Raw genomic sequence first — 16603 nt, 5'->3', positions numbered from 1 at the left:
GCACAGGACCAACATAGCCATGTTACCTGAATCTTTGCTGCATATCTATCTTACCCTGCAAGTATCTGGAAAATATTCAAGATAATCAAAAGATAAACACTCTCCTTCACATGTTCTTTATTTATCATTGCCAGCACCAGTAGATGCTTTTTTTTGGAGGGGGGGGCAGGAGGGGGGGAGTCACGGGGCTTGAACTCTGGGCCTGGGCACTGTCCTTGAGCTCTTCAGCTCCAGGAAAGCACTTCCACTTGAGTCACAGCACCACTTCTGGTGGGTTACTGGAGATAAGAGTCTCATAGACTTTCCTGCCTGGGCTGGCTTTGAACCATGATCCTCAGATCTCAGTCTCCTGAGTAGCTAGGATTACAGTTATGAACCACCAGCATCCAGCTGGTGCTTTCTTTTGTTAGTAATTAAGTGTATTTTCAATTGAGTCCCTAAAATCACTAGAAATAAAAGGTAATAAAAGGTGGCTCAGTGGTAGAGCTCTTGCCTTGCATGCATGATGCCCTGGGTTCGATTCCTCAGCACCACATAAGCAAAAAGAATAAAAGCCAGAAGTGGCGCTGTGGCTCAAGTGGTGGAGCACTATCCTTGAGCTGAAGAGCTTAGGGACAGCACCCAGGCCGAGAGTTCAGGCCCCACAACCGGACCCAAAAAAAAAAAAAGTAATCACTTTGTGACCACCTAAGTAATTATTCATACACTTTTTTATCCATTAGCCTTCCCATCTCCCAGGAATTAGTGAATAAATATTTTTACATAAAAATATAACCTTAAAGAAAACAATCTAGAAATCTAAAATCATATCACCAAAATCCATCCATCTTGCTTTCTCTCTTATTGTTTGCCTTTTTACACTAATAATAATGGATGCACTTAACACAAATGTAACCTCTCTACCTGTGAAGAAAGTGTGTTGAGACAAAGCCGTGCCGATCATTTGTTACGGGGTTTCGGAAGAGTTTGCTTTTTGTCTGTGCAGTCACTATAGTTCCATCAGCCAGGGAGAATCGATACACAGGGGTTTCTGCATGGCCATGAATGTAAGCTGTGGGAAAACACACTATTACTTACTAATATCAACAATTGGCAAAACAAATACATATAGAGAGGAGAAAGAAATCATATTTCAAGTATAAAATTTTTTAAGCCATGTGAAAGATTAGATATGCAGCAAAAAAGTAGGTAGGCTCAAGAATTATATACACAAATGTCATGCATACAGTTATTGGAGCTCATACAACCAACAGTAATCAAGACCAAGCATCAAACCCCAAATGTCTTTACCTTCTTGGTAGTGACGTTTCTGGGACCATGACTGACCATCATTCAGACTAAAAAACCTCTGGATACACCTTCGGATTATATCTTCAAAGCCAGGCCTCATGGAAGATCTCAGAGAATTTGTATCTATATTGACAACCTTTCCTATTATATAGAAAATAAAAGATTCAAATCCTGTCAAGTATTTACTGTTGCATACCCATGAGTTAGCATTGGAGGATTAAATAAAAGATATTAAATCCTTACTCTGCCTTCTGCAAATTTCTGTTTGCCTTTTCTCCTTAAGGACGCAGTCCTGCAGGAAGCTCTCACAGTGACATGTTCGGCTTTGGTATAGCAAGTAATGTATCTGTCCCTCTAGATCCCCTAGATCCTGGGATTTCCTAATATGAGTATCTTAGTGGCTCAAAAGAATCCTTGCCACAAGGTGGAGCTGGTCACCAGAAAGCCTAAGTGACTAGAGGATTCATGATTTTAGCCCTCTGTCTACTCAGGAAGGAAGCTTGAAGAAAAGAATTCAGTGAGCCTCAAGGCTGGTAGCCACATCAAGGGACTGGAAAGGATACATGCCTGAAAGGGGCATCTTTCCAGGGGATTTATGTTTTTGAAGTGGACCTCGTTGGCTTGCCTTTAGATGTCCAGGCCAAAAACTGATCAACTTACATGGCATAGATAGTACGTAGGATAAAATGTGTTCCTCAGTCAGAAACTGGTCATTTTTAATTGAAGCTCATATTAGTATCACAACTACTAGTAGTTGCTGAGCACCAGTGGCTCACACCTGTAATCCTAGCTACTCAGGAGACTGAAATCTGAGGATAGTGGTTCAAAGGCAGCCCAGACAGGAAAGTCTGTGAGACTCTTATCTCCAATAAACCACTAGAAAACCGAAGTGGTGCTGTGGCTCAAGCGGTAGAGAGCGCTTGCCTTGAGCTGAAGAGCACAGGGACAGCGCCCACGCCCAGAGATCAAGCCCCATGACTGACAGAAAAAAAAAAAAAACAACTACCAGTAGTTACTTGTCTTTTCTGTCCAGGTTTTAGTAAAAAATGCAGTAGTACTCAAAAACCAAAAAACCTCTTTCATTCAGTACTAACAGTGCTATTAAGTCCTGAAGATGATGAAACTCATGACTAATGAGGCCACAAATGACTTGAAAGAAGTAATCAACAATATAATTGATTTTGTTCAAATTAGGAAAGACCAATTCATTCAACCTCTATAATATGTTCATTAAAACAGGGTAAATGCTTAAGAAAACTGAGTTTGGAAACGTAAAAAACTCATGATCTTCTTCAACTGAAAGACGTCTGGCCTAAGTAGTAGTTCTATAGAAGCTACTGGTGGTGAAGAAGGAGGCTGAGGCTATGGCTCAGTGTTAGAGTGCTTTTGCCTAGAATGTACACTGCCCTGGATTCCAACCCCAGCATGGCAGAAGGGGAAAGTGAACCACGTGTGCAATGAGGAAGGACAAATGTAGAATGCTCTAACAGAGATGAGCCTCAAGTCTGAAGAAGCTGTTGTCAAGTCAGACATTTTGCAATACTAAAAATGGAACCTGGGGCTTATACTTGCTAAACCAGCTCTAGAATTGAACTACATACAAAAATCCAGAGTTATACTAGTGATTAACGTTTTAAAATTATTAATGGAGAAAAAAGTAGGGAAAAGGAACTAATGCAGGACAGGAAAGAGAAAATACTGGGCACTACAACAGAGATTAGGAAAGGTATGTCCTCAACCACCTTCTCTGAGCTTAGTGGTAGGCCACATGTCAAAATAAACCAGATGATTAGGAAAAGTATACTGAATGAAACACATGAGGGACAGAGGATAAAGTTTCTCTAGCAGCCAAAGGAAGTACTGCTGTGTGCACCAAACCTGTGAAACAGACAGCTAGATGCCACCAACTCTACCAACTCTTTGGTAAGATGGCTCTCATTCTTAAATGATGTTAACCAGAAAAAGAAAAAAAAAGTTTTTCTAGTTCAGTAACTCCTTTTATAGTAAATAGGTATTGCTTTTGTAATAAAGTAATAGATGAGATGATTTTTGAAGATGCCAGTCATTAAACTGCTTAGGTAAGGCTGGGAAGGTGGCTCAGTGGTAGAGCTCTTGCCTTGCATGCTTGAGGCCGTGGCTTCAATTCCTCAGCACCACATAAGCAAAAAGCAAAAAGCTGGAAGTGGCGCTGTGGCTCAAGTGGTAGAGTGCTAGCCTTGAGCTGAAGGACAGCACCCAGACCCAGAGTTCAGGCCCACGACTGGACTCAAAAAAAAAAAAAAAAAAAAGATATAAACTGCTTAGGTAAAAGTATTTGTACTTAGTATTTTCGGTAGCAAATACATAACAGTTATTTAGATAAAAATTAAGACTGCCGGGCGCTGGTGGTTCACGCCTGTAATCCTAGCTACTCAGGAGGCTGAGATCTGAGGATCGCGGTTCAAAGCCAGCCCGGGCAGGAGAGACCGTGAGACTCCTATCTCCAATAAACCACCAGAAAACCGGAAGTGGCGCTGTAGCTCAAGTGGTAGAGCGCTCGCCTTGAGCTGAAGAGCTGAGGGACAGCGCCCAGGCCCAGAGTTCAAGCCCCACGACCAACAAAAAAAAAAAAAAAAAAAAAAAAAAAAAATTAAGACTGTAATTCTAGCTACTCTGGAGGCTAAGATCTGAGGATAGCAGTTTGAAGCCAGCCTGGGCAGAAAAGTCTGTGAGACTTGTACTCAGAAAAAGCCAGAAATGGCACTGTGGCTCAGAGTGTTAAGAGTGCTAGCTTTGAGCACAAAAAGACTCAGGAGGGCTGGGAAGGTGGCTCAGTGGTGGAATGTTTGCCTTGCATGCCTGAGGCCCTGGGTTCGATTCCTCAGCACCACATAAGCAAAAAGAAAAAAGCCGAAGTGGTGCTGTGGCTCAAGTGGTCGAGCGCTAGCCTTGAGCTGAAGAGCTGGGGGACAGCGCCCAGGCCCAGAGTTCAAGCCCCACAACCGGACCCAAAAAAAAAAAAAAAAAAAGACTCAAGAATAGCAACCAGGCCCTGAGTTCAAGGCCCAGGACCAGAAAAAAAAATATTAAGAGGTACAGAGAGATCCATTTCTGGAAATATGACACTTACAATTCCTGTCACCGCTATCAGAAGGCAAGTAAATACAGAGAAATTTAGTCAATATAAAGTAATATCCATCAGTGTAAAGAGATTGGCAATTCAAAATACAAAACTCCTTTTCTGCTATTTTTTTCATTTGTGAACATTTATCTCAAGCAGCCTCAAGACTATTAACTGAAGACGACATACAAGGATGGATAGCATGAAAATAGCTATTTCTTACAAAACACAATATATGTATGTTACCTATGTCCTACACACACACACACACACCTATAATAGCTATAGAAATGTTTTCTTTGTTTAAAACTACTCCATTTTATCATGTTACTTACCAAGGGTTCACTCTGTGGGTAAGTCAGTGTTACATAAAGCCAAGAATATAGGCTTTAAGTCAAGCAGATCAGCTGCAAGCTCTTATCAGTCATGATGTTAGAAAACAGCCAGGCCTCACTGTCCCCAAGCCTGGGTTTTCTCATGTCTGACATAGAACATATGTGACAGGCCCTTGGTATCACCACTAGCAAACTTGATGGTGAGTATGGGTAACACTGTCATCCTGTTTGACATTGCCAATGTGCCTTATCAACTAGATGTCTCTTCTTTTTTTTTTGGGGGGGGCGGGGGGTGGGAGAGAGGTCCAGTCATGGGCCTGAACTCTGGGCCTGGGTGCTGTGCCTTAACTCTTCACCTCAAGGCTAGCACTCTTACCACTTGAGCCACAGCGCCACTTCTGGCTTTTTTTCTTCTTCTATTTATGTGGTGCTGAGGAATCGAACCCAGGGCCTCATGCATGCAAGGCAAGCGCTCTACCACTGAGCCACCTTCCCAGCCCTTCTTCTTTGTTTTTGCATGCTTGTTTTAAGACACTTTTACTAAGACAGCCTGAAAGTCACAGTCCTCCTGTCTCAGCCTCTTAGAGCCAAAATTACAGGTATGCACCACCATGCCCAGGTCAACTATGATGTCTTTAATTCTTGATTTCTGTGGTCACAAAAAGTGGCAGACCAAGAATGAAGTTCATGATGATATCAAGAATTAACTCTCAGAAGCTTAGTGCTGATGGCTCACATGTATAATCCTAATGATTCAGGAGGCTGAGATCTGAGGATCCCAGTTCAATACCAGCCTGGTCAAAGAATTCCTTAAGAATCTTATCTCCAATTAACCACCACAAAACCGAAAGTGGCACTGTGGCTCAAAGTGGTAGAGAACTGGTCCCACAACTGACCAAACCAAAAAAAAAAAAAAAAAAAAAAAAAAAAAAATTACTCAAAAGTTGTCAGTAAATTACCTGCTTTTTCAAAACTTTTTTCTTTATAACAGATTAGAAGTTAAAGTAAAAATATTAAATTGTGATGCAAAACACTACTTGGAGAAAAGTTGTGACCGCTATAATTTTTTTTAACTTGGAGAATTTTGAGTATATTATTATGTAAAATAGTCACAATTATTTGAACTGTGTAACTTAAAGAGTGAAAATGAACACACATACACACCCCATTTTTACCTGAAAGATCATGTCTGGTAATAAAGCTCTCAGGATTTGATGGAAACGCTCGTTCACCTGTAGTAATGCGTCGGGCCACACAGATCATACAGGATTGCAAGTCTACAATACAAAATTCAGCCAGATAATGGCTCTATTTACTTTTGGATATAGGTGTTCAACAAACAGGCCAGGACACAAATGTCAGTAAGGAAGTTATAACAGTGAAGTCACAAAACTCCAAGTATGGCTGCTGGGGCAACACAGATTTGCAAACATGATGCTCTTACCCTCCCCTTCCTCCATCATAGCGCGTGGCTGAGACAGGGCAAAGCACTGCATGGTTTCATATCGCTGCCGCATTTCAGGATTGGTGTTCATGTCTTCCAAAATATCATGTGTTGTTTTCATTAACATACGACAATTAAATGTGTGGCTTTTTTGTCTCTGGGTCTCATTTGTCCAGGAAACTCCATTAACTTTGGAAAACAAATTGAAATGACTTTTTATAAATATGGTAACTCCAATCTATCATCAAGAATTCAAAGTAATAATATAGTCATTTTGGCACATATGTACTAAAACTGAAATGATGAAGATTAATACACCTCCTGTCCAGGAATGACATGCAAATTAATGAAGTACTCCACATTTAAAATACATAAAAATAATTCAAGCTACATGTCTGTAGTCATAGCTACTCAGGAGGCTGGAGAAAAGACTGTTTGGACCATGGAGCTGAAGACCAGCCTGGACAACAGGGCGAGAATCCTGTCATAGAAATGAATGAAAGAGAACTGAAGCTAAACTTTCTCATTAATTATATTTGTCATAATACTTACACTAACATTTCCGAATGGCAATATACAAAAATTTAAATAATTTTAACTTTTTAGCAGAATTTTGTTGTGTGTTTGGTACACTAAAATGCATACCAAATTTTCAGTTAAATGAGAACATATTTGAAAATCTTGCTATTAATCACTTCCTTTTTCATAGAAATTGGTTTCCAGGTCTTCCTAAAATGTACATTCAAGTTTTTAAGAAATCATCAGTGGGGTGCTGATGGCTCACACCTATAATCCTAGCTACTCAGGAGGCTGAGATCTGAGAATCGTAGTTCAAAGCCAGCAGGAACGTCCATGAGACTCTTATCTACGAATTAACTACCAGAAAACCGTACGTGGGGCTGTGGCTCAAGTGGTAGAGTGCTTGCCTTGAGCTGGAGAGCTCAGGGACAGCACCAAGGCCCAGAGTTCAAGCACTATGATTGACAAAAAAATAAATTAATTAAATAAATCAAGGAAATTTATAAAATATGTTTGGAAAGCACACTCTAAAAGCCTAACTGTAGCTGGGCATGTATACACCTGCTATCCCTGCAATTGAGAGGCAGATACAGGAGATCAGGAGTTCGAGGCCAGCCTAGGTATAGTGTGAGACCTGTCTCAAAACAACAAACAAACAAATAAACAAACAGAAAAGAAAAATCTTACCTGTAGATTTTGGTAAATTTTTAAGAAAATCCTTTCTGTCTTCTTCATGTAAGATATTGTAGACACTTGTGTTAACCAGGTCCTCTTGCTTATATTGCAGATACTGGGTAACATTTTCTGACACAAATACAATGTTTCCATCCCGATTTACCACAAACAAGAAACCATCCAATGCCTAAAATGGGATACATTAATGGAAGCTGATCTGGACAAAACTGCAGTTCCTCCCGCAAATGCACATGACTGTAGCACCTCCCCTTCAATGTGACTTGTACTTGGAGATAGGGCCTTTAAGGAGGTAATTAGGAACAATAGAGATCATAGAGTAGGAACCTTATCTAATATAACTGGTATCCTTACAAGGAGAGACTAAAAAGGCACCAGGAATGCACAGAAAAGCCCATTAAAAAAGACAGTGACAGGGCTGGGAAGGTGGCTCAGTGGTAGAGTGCTTGCCTTGCATGCATGAGGCCCTGGGTTCGATTCTTCAGCACCACATAAGCAGAAAAAGCCAAAAGTGGTGCTGTGGCTCAAGTGGTAGAGGGCTAACCTTGAGCTGAAGAGCTGAGGGACAGTGCCTAGGCCCAGAGTTCAGGCCCCCAACCGACAAACCCCCCCAAAAAAAAAAGACAGTGACAAACCACAACAGAGAACTTGGGAGAAACCAATCTTGCCAACACCTTGATCTTGTCAAGGAGGCTTAGCTGACTAATAACAATAGCCTTAGTAAATACATAAACTGGGAAACATTACTGCTGACTTACCATCACTACCACCACCATTCTATTCATATTAACATATTACTACAGAATATAGAAAAGGCACAATGTCTAGACTACTTTTTGGTCATTACAGATTCATAGGAGCTTTTAAATAATGGGAGGGGAGTGGAGAAGGAAGGTTAGAGACATGACTAAGTAGTAAAACACTTGCCCAATAAATAAGCACAAGATCCTAGGTTCGATCCCAGGTGAAGTAAAGAAGAGGAGTAAGGTGGCAGATCAGAAGCTTCCTCCAGGAGCCTTCATGAACGAGAAGAGTCAGAGGAACTAAGGCAGACTCAATTTCAGATAGAGAAAGGAGAGTATCAGAGTCACAAACATGGTGACCAAGCAGGGCTGAAGAGCATGGAGAAACAAAGGCTACACAAAGAAAATTAAGGAACAAATACAGCTCCATTCCAAGAGGAGAGGTGGAGTCACAAAGACAGAACACCAGGCAAGCCAGGTAGCCATAATGACAAATGGCTGGGGGCAAAATCTAGGCACAAGATAAGCCACTGCTCTCCCAGTACCCATTTTGTCATTCCCTATACTTCAGAGTATTATGGTTAGCACCATCTGTGGTTTAGGAATGAGCTACTCAGAAGTTCTGGAAACAAGGAACCGTCACAACTCAAGGACCCTGGAGACAGGCTGTCTAGGTGGGAGAGAGCCAGTTGTGAGGAGGGCTGTACACAAACCCACTGGAGCTAAGAAGTTTGAGGAGCAAGAAATTGAGCAAGGAGCCTGAGCTATGGAGGTGTGGTGACAGGCAGAAAAGGAGTGAGCCTCATCACCTGCAGAAACAGTTCCAAACTTGTGCCTGGTGAATTACTCTTCCTCTACAGGGGGATAGGGTACAACATTCTGTCCCCTATCCCAGACTGGTGGGTCCCTGAGTTCTCCAGCCTCCTACCTGCCGCATGCAGGCTTCCTGCAGAAGCAGAATGTGGGGTTCACTTGGTTTCTCCCTCCAGTGCACAGCTCAGTGCTGTTTGCCACACCTACTCTCCCACATACTGCAAGAACAGCCATAGACTTGAACATATGCCAACCAAGAGTACACAAAATGGGAACAAACAGACTACTTATTGGGGCCACAAGCAGTTCTCAATACCCATCTTCTAAAATGAATGCAGACATGAAGTGGACTGACCCTACTCACCTGACTCTTGGCCCCTCTGGTCTCCCTACACCACCAGACTAAACACTGAGAACTATAATAGATTCCACCTCCAACCCATTAGGCCCTTCACCTGGCACATTCCAGTATTACAGGAACCAGAAAGAAGCTTCTCTGGGTTTTTGTTGTCCTTTTGTTCTGTTTTGTTTCTTTGAGAGGTGAATGCCAATGCAGTGGCTCACCAGGCTTGCTTGCTCAGATGGCAGGCATTCTATCAGCGGAGCCACGCCTCCAGGCTGGCTTTTTGCTGGTTCTTAGAGACAGCGTCTCAAACTTTTCTGCCCAGCTGTATTAGAATTTGTGTGATCACTCTGAATCTCAGTCTCCTGAGTAGCTAGGAAAATAGGTGAAAGGCACTGGTGTCCAGCTTAAGTCTGTATCTTTCCATTTATATTTTAGGTATGTACTATTTTTTCCCTTCTTCATCTTAGGGCTTTGTTGGTTTATAAGTTAATGTTTGATACTTTCCTACTTCTCATTTATCTATTATCCTAGTGAGATTTATTCTTTCCTAAGCTCTCATCTTGTGTATTATTTTCTGTGTGTAGTATTCTTTTATGTGTGTTCTACAATGCTTACTTGATTGGAAGATCTGATTCTTAAAGAACGTAGCTGTCTTGGGCTGATTCTTAAAGAACGTAGCTGTCTTGGGTGGAAATCATTCTGTTTCAGAGCTTTAAAGACATCAGTCCATGCTCTTGTGGCTTTCAGGATTTCTGTTTGATGTCTATTGTTGTGATGGTTTTGTCTTTATAAGTAATTTGGTGCTTTCTCTCTTGCATCTTTCAATATTGCTTCTTGGTTCTGTACTCCAGGCACTTTAAAATAAAACAGTAGAGCTGGGTGCCGGTGGCTCACACCTGTCATCCTAGCTACTCAGAAGACTGAGATCTGAGGATCATGGTTCAAAGCCAGCCCAGGAAGGAAATTATCTCCAATAAACCTCTAGGAAACTGAAAGTGCCGCTGTGGCTCAAGCAGTAGAAGCTTGAGCTGAAGAGTGCAGGGACAGTGCCCAAGCCCACAGTTTCAGCCCCATGACCAACAAAAATAAAATAAAATTTAATTTTAAAAAAGTAGCTCTTCTCTGGTCATGTGTATTTAAGTGTCTCATATACTTTGATGTCCATTTCTTTTTTACTATAATTTCATTTCTGCTATAATTCCTTTTCTATTTTTATAACTTCATTGAATAAGTTTCACATGCTTTTAGTCAGTATCTTGGCTCTCAAATCTATACCACAGATGCAAAGATTGCATCTCTTAATTGTATCACCAAGGTCTTGGATGCTATGGTCATGCTTGCTTTTATTTTTATTTTACTTATTGCTATCTGAATGTAATAATTCCTCAACCTGCGTCTAACCCTTGATAGTCATTATTCTGCCTGGTCTATTGAGTTTTTATTTGATTTACTGAGCAACTAATTCCCTGTATTTCTTCATCTCCCCCCCCCCCCCCCTTTTAGAATTTCTATCCTTTCTCATCCCAGTTTGTTAAATTTCTTGGTCTTTTTTTTTTTTTTGGGGGGGGGGGGGGGGCGGTGGTCGTGGGGCCTGAACTCTGGGCCTGAGCGCTGACCCTCAGTTCTTCAGCTCAAGGCTAGCGCTCTACCACTTGAGCCACAGAGCCACTTCTGGCTTTTTTGTTTTTGTTTATATGGTGCTGAGGAATCAAACCCAGGCCTCAGGCATGTAAGACAAGCACTCTACCACTGAGCCACCTTTCCAGCCCCAAATTTCTTGGTCTTAAATAAACTTTTTTTTTTTTTCCTGGCTGGTCCTGAGGCTTCAACTCTGGGCCTTGGCACTGTCCCTAAGCTCTTTTGCTCAAGGCTAGTGCTCTACCACCTGAGCCACAGCACCACTTCTGGCTTTTTTGAGTAGTTTATTGGAGGTAAGAGTCTCAAGAACTTTCCTACTGGGGCTGGCTTAGAACCTCATATCTCAACCTCTTGAATAGCGAGGATTAAAGGAGTAAGCTATGGCACCTGGCTGTATCTGAATCCTTTTTGAGGTCACTGATCATTTTTAAAACTAGATATTTGAATTGACATTTCAATCAGTTCAGTATCTCTGGATTCAGCTATCAAAGAGTTCTGAACCTTCGGAAGACTCATGTTGTCTTGCTTTTTCATATTTCTTGTATTTCTAAGATGTAATTGGTCTATCCATTAGAATGGATATCTCTTCCAGTTTTATTTGGGGCTGTGAACAGCCTTCTCTTGAGGGCTCAATTGTCAGTGCCACTCAGAGAAGAGAAAACAAAAACTATCATAATAGTAACAATACCAAAAGAAGCCAGAACTACTACTATTACACCAATACCTGTGAAAGAGAAAACAGCAAAAAAAAAAAAAAAATGTATAGTGAAAAGTGACAACACTAAAATAAAGACGGTGCATTGGAAAAATGAAGTGTAGTAAAGTCTAGTAAAGAGGGAGAAAAGTGAAGATGATGAGAAGATGCAGGAGTTTAAAAAACTGCACCAAGAACAGCACATAAACTATGTAATGGTAAGAATTTTAAAAAAAAGATTTTAAGAAATAAAATTAAAACAATTCTAATATAGGTAAAGAAAACATAAGGAAAAAATCTTAGCCTGAGTTGGTGGTTCACGCCTATAATCCTATCTACTTATAGAGGCTGAGATCAGAAAATTTTGGTGTAAAGCAGCTCAGACACACAAGACTGGGAGATTCGTGTCTAATTAGCTACACAAAAGTCCTAAGTGAAGGTGGTAGAATGCCAGACATGAGTGAAAACATCATTCTGACTCTACTTCCCAAGGGTTAGGATTTTGGGCATGTGTTACCACGCTTAGATTTTTTTATTTTTCTGAGACAAAGTCTTGCTATGTAGCCAAGGCTGACCACAACCCCCAAATCTTCCTGCCTTATAATTCCAAGTGGTAAGTAGCCAGCTAGTACCATTTCTTAATCAAACTGTACAAAGTAATATAAAACTTTATCAGTTAAAAAGTAACAGGAGGGCTGGGAATGTGGCTTAGTGGTAGAGTGCTTGCTAGCATGCATGAAGCCCTGGGTTTGATTCCTCAGTACCACATGAACAGAAAAGGCCAAAAGTGGCGCTGTAGCTCAAGTGGTAGAGTGCTAGCCTTGAGCAAAAAGATCAGAGACAGTGTCTAAGCTCTGAGTTCAAGCTCCAGGACTGGAAGAAGGAAGAAAAAAAAAAAGCAACAGAAATAACCTAGCTGAAACAAAACCAAGTTTAACTACATAAAGAGTTTCCGCCGCTGTCTTCGAGTGAAACTTATTATTTTTTTTTGCCATATATATGTATATATATGGTACCTGTTAAAAATTCCTAGGATCAGCTGAGAAGGTGGCTCAGTGGTAGAGTGCTTGCTTTGCATGAATGAGGCCCTGGGTTCAATTCCTCAGCACCACATAAACAGAAAAGGCCAGAAGTGGTGCTGTAGCTCAAGTGGTAGAGCGCTAGCCTTAAGCTGAAGAGCTGAGGGACAGTGCCCAGGTCCAGAGTTCAAGTCCCATGACTGACACACACAAAAAAAATTCCTACGACTTTGTCTACCATGTTCAATGCCCCAGGATCAGTCTCAGTACAACTCAGTGGTAGCATACTTGTCTGTCTTTTCAATGTCCCATGTTCAATTCCAGCAAAAAAAATTCTCACTAAGAAAATGGAATGGGGAGGTAGGGTAGCTCAGAGATAGAATACAACTCAGAGATAGATGTATTTAGCATGCACAGAGCACTGGGTTTGATTCCTGGGTACAAAAACATATAAAACTAAAATTAAAAAGTTCACATTTGGAGTTGGGAATGTGGCTTAGTGGCAGAGTGCTTGCCTAGCATGCATGAAGCCCTGGGTTCAATTCCTCAGTGCCACATAAACAGAAAAGGCTAGAAGTGGTGCTGTGGCTTCAGAGATAAGAGTGCTAGCCTTGAGCAAAAGAAGCTAAGAGACAGTGCTCAGGCCCTGAGTTCAGATCCCAAGAGTAGTTAAAAAAAAAAAAAAGTTCACATTTGCACTATGATCATAAAATTTCACAAAAAAAGGTCTATGCTAAAATATACCTAAATATCACCTCTATGAAATACTGAGTTACCTTTGTGGAATTATGAATTACCCTCCCGTTCTTGCTCCTTTATTTTCATACTTTTGTATGTGTGCTTTCTCGGTTTGTTTTTATCAGGGGCAGGGCCCCTTAAGTTATATACTGAAAATATATATGTACATATCTACATAATACACACACACACACACACACACACACACACACACACACACTGCAAGTAAGACTAAAAAGACATTTTATCATTGTGCTTAGAATATTGAGTTCACTGTCTCACAGAAAGATGTTTTGTTTTAGTTCTCAGACCCAACCAAAAAAGTATTTTATCACTACAATACCACAGAACAGTGGTATACTTTTAACAGTAATAATCTTTATACTTACCTGAAGTAAAAGTGGTCCTAAAGAGTCTTTGTCAATAACCCCCTGTCCTGTAGATGACACATCAGCTTTCTGAACATCATCATCATTTGAGATTGCTTTTCCTGAAGAATCAGAAGGTGAGCTAATGAAAACCACATACACTCACTACAGATTAAGTCCAAGTAACCCCCAGAACAGATATAAATATAGAAAAATACACAACACACACAGTTCCTGAAAATGATGCCACAACAGTTTAAAAATCTTAAAAATGTCATAGTCAAGAGAGTTAACTCTAGCCTCAATTGTAGTCTCTACCTAAACAAGTTACCATAAGGCAATTAGGCTAGGTGCCAGTGGCACATGCCTGCAATCCTAGCTACTCAGGAGACTGAGATCTGAGGACCATGGTTTGAAGCCAGCTCAGCAGGAAAGTCTGTGAGACTATTTTCTCCAATAACCACCAGAAAACTGGAAGTGGCACTGTGGCTCAAGTGGTAGAATACTAGCCTTGAGGGGAAAAGTGCATGGACAGCACCCAGGCCCTGAATTCGAGCCCCATGACTGACCAACCGAAAACAAACAAAAAAGCAATTAGGAGCTTGGAGCATAGTTCAGTGGTAGATGTGTGTATTTAGCATGAGTTAAGCCCCTGGTTTGAATGCTCAGCAGCAACACCAACAATTAAAAAAAAAAAAAAACAAAAACAAAACAAAACAAAAAAAAAAACAACAAAACAAACAAAAAAAAAACAACAAACACCAAGAGGGAGGAAAAAGGAAGGGGGAAGGGGGAGTAACAAGTTCCTTTAGAAAGACTTGAGTGTTTTTCTTACTTTCTATTACCTTGCTCTTTTATTTGTCGTATCTGTCTTACTGTTTCCTTTAAAATCACACATTTATCTGGTTTGACATTGAAATTGTCAATATCACTAAGATTTGCAGATATCAGTTCAGCCAATTCTTCAATATATTTGCTCTCTTGCTCTCGTCTCCACTTTTCACCACTGCAAGTAAGACTAAAAGAGGGAGAAAAGCCATGATACACCTACCATACAAAGCTTGCAGAACCTCCCCTATGCAACACTAACATTCCTGGGTAATAAACTAACTCAGTCAATAGAAGCTAACAATTATGGTTAAGAGAGAAGAATGACCAGGGTTAAAAAAAAAAAAAAAGTAAGCCTAAAACGAATTCTACCTTTCTATTAGCCAAGAGTCCTGGGAAAAAAGTTAACCTGTTACTTCATCTGGAAAATAGTTTATACCTAGGAGGTAAAGAATATTCCTTACAAATAACAACAATAATACCATGGATTAATTATTAAGTTCTATGAGCTTAGTATTACAGTAATACGTTCAAATTCAATGCCAATGACCTTGGCAAATACTTAAACTGAGTAGTACTATAGAATGACAGCATTTTGTTTCTGATTTCTAATTTTATTCAGGGTAAGAATGGTGAAACCTCACAATGCCAAAATACAAACTTGTATTTTTAAAGGGTATCAAACTTCTTACTTGTACTAATACTGGCCACTTATTCCTAAACACTTTATTCAGAAATTCTTCAAAGTATTAGACCATTACAAGAATGCTCTACCTTGTGTCTAAATCAGCAACAACCAAACTATATCAAAAGGCTTTAGTACCACTGCATTACCACAAAGCCAAACATTATTTAGTGGAAACATTTTTAGTGTAATGAGAGAATGCAAATAGGAAACTGAGATGTTATCTTTAAATATCACAAAACTAAGACTCATGGTATGACTCAAGTGGTAAAGCACTTGCCTAGCAGGCACAAGGCACTGAGTTGAATCCCTACTACTGGGGTGAAAATTACACAAAACAAAACAAGGAAAAAAGGGCCAAGGGTGACACATCTGGAAGTAAATCACCTACCCCTGTCCTGGAGTATCACATGGCAGTTTGCGTTTTCGTGAATCTGTGGATAACAGATCCAAGGAGTTTTCTCCTAGTCCACTCATCTTGAAAATACATCAGCAACTAAGAAAGAATAAACAAGATAAAAGTCATCAGAGAACACGCATGTCTCTGTGAACACATTACATGATAGAATGCATTCTATAATTTAGAAGTACTCTCTCAGTACTAAAAACCTCAAAGACCATGTTCCACTTTAATTATATAGTATATCCAAGCTCAAGAAACAAAGGTTTTTCAGGTCCTACTGCAAATGTGCATATTAATTATCTCCTAAAACAATAAGACATTATCTTCATATTATAACACATTAGAGACCATCATGTTGTCAAGTTCCTAATATTGATAAACTCTGAATTTTATATCTACACAAAGAAGTCACAAATTGTAGCACTTTTCTCTATGAACCATTTCATTACTACCTGTCATCTAATGTGTTTTACTTCTGTTATGTAAAAACTATCCCCACACTGTGTAAATGACATTATAAAGCACCCCAGCAATCTGCTTAGAAAGCAACTGTAGGAGACCCACATTGACACTAAGCCCTACAGCAACTATTACTCTAATATTGACCAATAGAAAGAATGACATGCTTTGTTAAAAGTTTCATTGATAAAGAAGGTAAACACGGGCTGGGAAGGTGGCTCAGTGGTAGAGCGCTTGCCTTGCATGCATGAGGCCCTGGGTTCGATTCCTCAGCACCACATAAGCAAAAAGAAAAAAAAGCCGGAAGTGGTAGAGCGCTAGCCTTAAGCTGAAGAGCTGAGGGACAGTGCCCAGGCCCAGGCCCCACAACCGGACCACCACCACACCCACCACCCCCACCCCCCCCCCCTAGCCCAAAACAAGGTAAACACAGGATGTTTCTTCTTAATAATAAAGAAAAGCAGATTTTAATTCTTGGTAGCTAGTAA

The 16603-nt window shown here is 40.4% G+C and overlaps 1 protein-coding gene across 7 annotated transcripts in view; it reads right to left on the bottom strand.

Annotated features, from left to right (window-relative positions):
* The window catches only part of Ncoa3 (nuclear receptor coactivator 3), a 96497-nt gene that overhangs the window by 14340 nt on the left and 65554 nt on the right, over positions 1 to 16603 (bottom strand). For all 7 annotated transcript variants that reach the window (XM_042702172.1, XM_042702175.1, XM_042702174.1 and 4 more), the window contains exons 3-10: positions 15645 to 15749; positions 14586 to 14758; positions 13762 to 13862; positions 7376 to 7550; positions 6170 to 6358; positions 5901 to 6002; positions 1291 to 1431; positions 904 to 1051 (exon numbers count right to left, since the gene is read on the bottom strand). In XM_042702172.1, coding sequence (XP_042558106.1) covers positions 904 to 1051; positions 1291 to 1431; positions 5901 to 6002; positions 6170 to 6358; positions 7376 to 7550; positions 13762 to 13862; positions 14586 to 14758; positions 15645 to 15730 — 1115 coding nt within the window. In that variant the 5' untranslated portion in view covers positions 15731 to 15749. The remainder of the gene's footprint in view (positions 1 to 903; positions 1052 to 1290; positions 1432 to 5900; positions 6003 to 6169; positions 6359 to 7375; positions 7551 to 13761; positions 13863 to 14585; positions 14759 to 15644; positions 15750 to 16603) is intronic.

Source organism: Dipodomys spectabilis, unplaced genomic scaffold, assembly GCF_019054845.1.
Source record: "Dipodomys spectabilis isolate Male_0828 unplaced genomic scaffold, ASM1905484v1 ptg000317l, whole genome shotgun sequence".
Taxonomy (NCBI): Eukaryota; Metazoa; Chordata; class Mammalia; order Rodentia; family Heteromyidae; genus Dipodomys; species Dipodomys spectabilis.
This window is presented reverse-complemented; position numbering and strand designations above follow the sequence as displayed.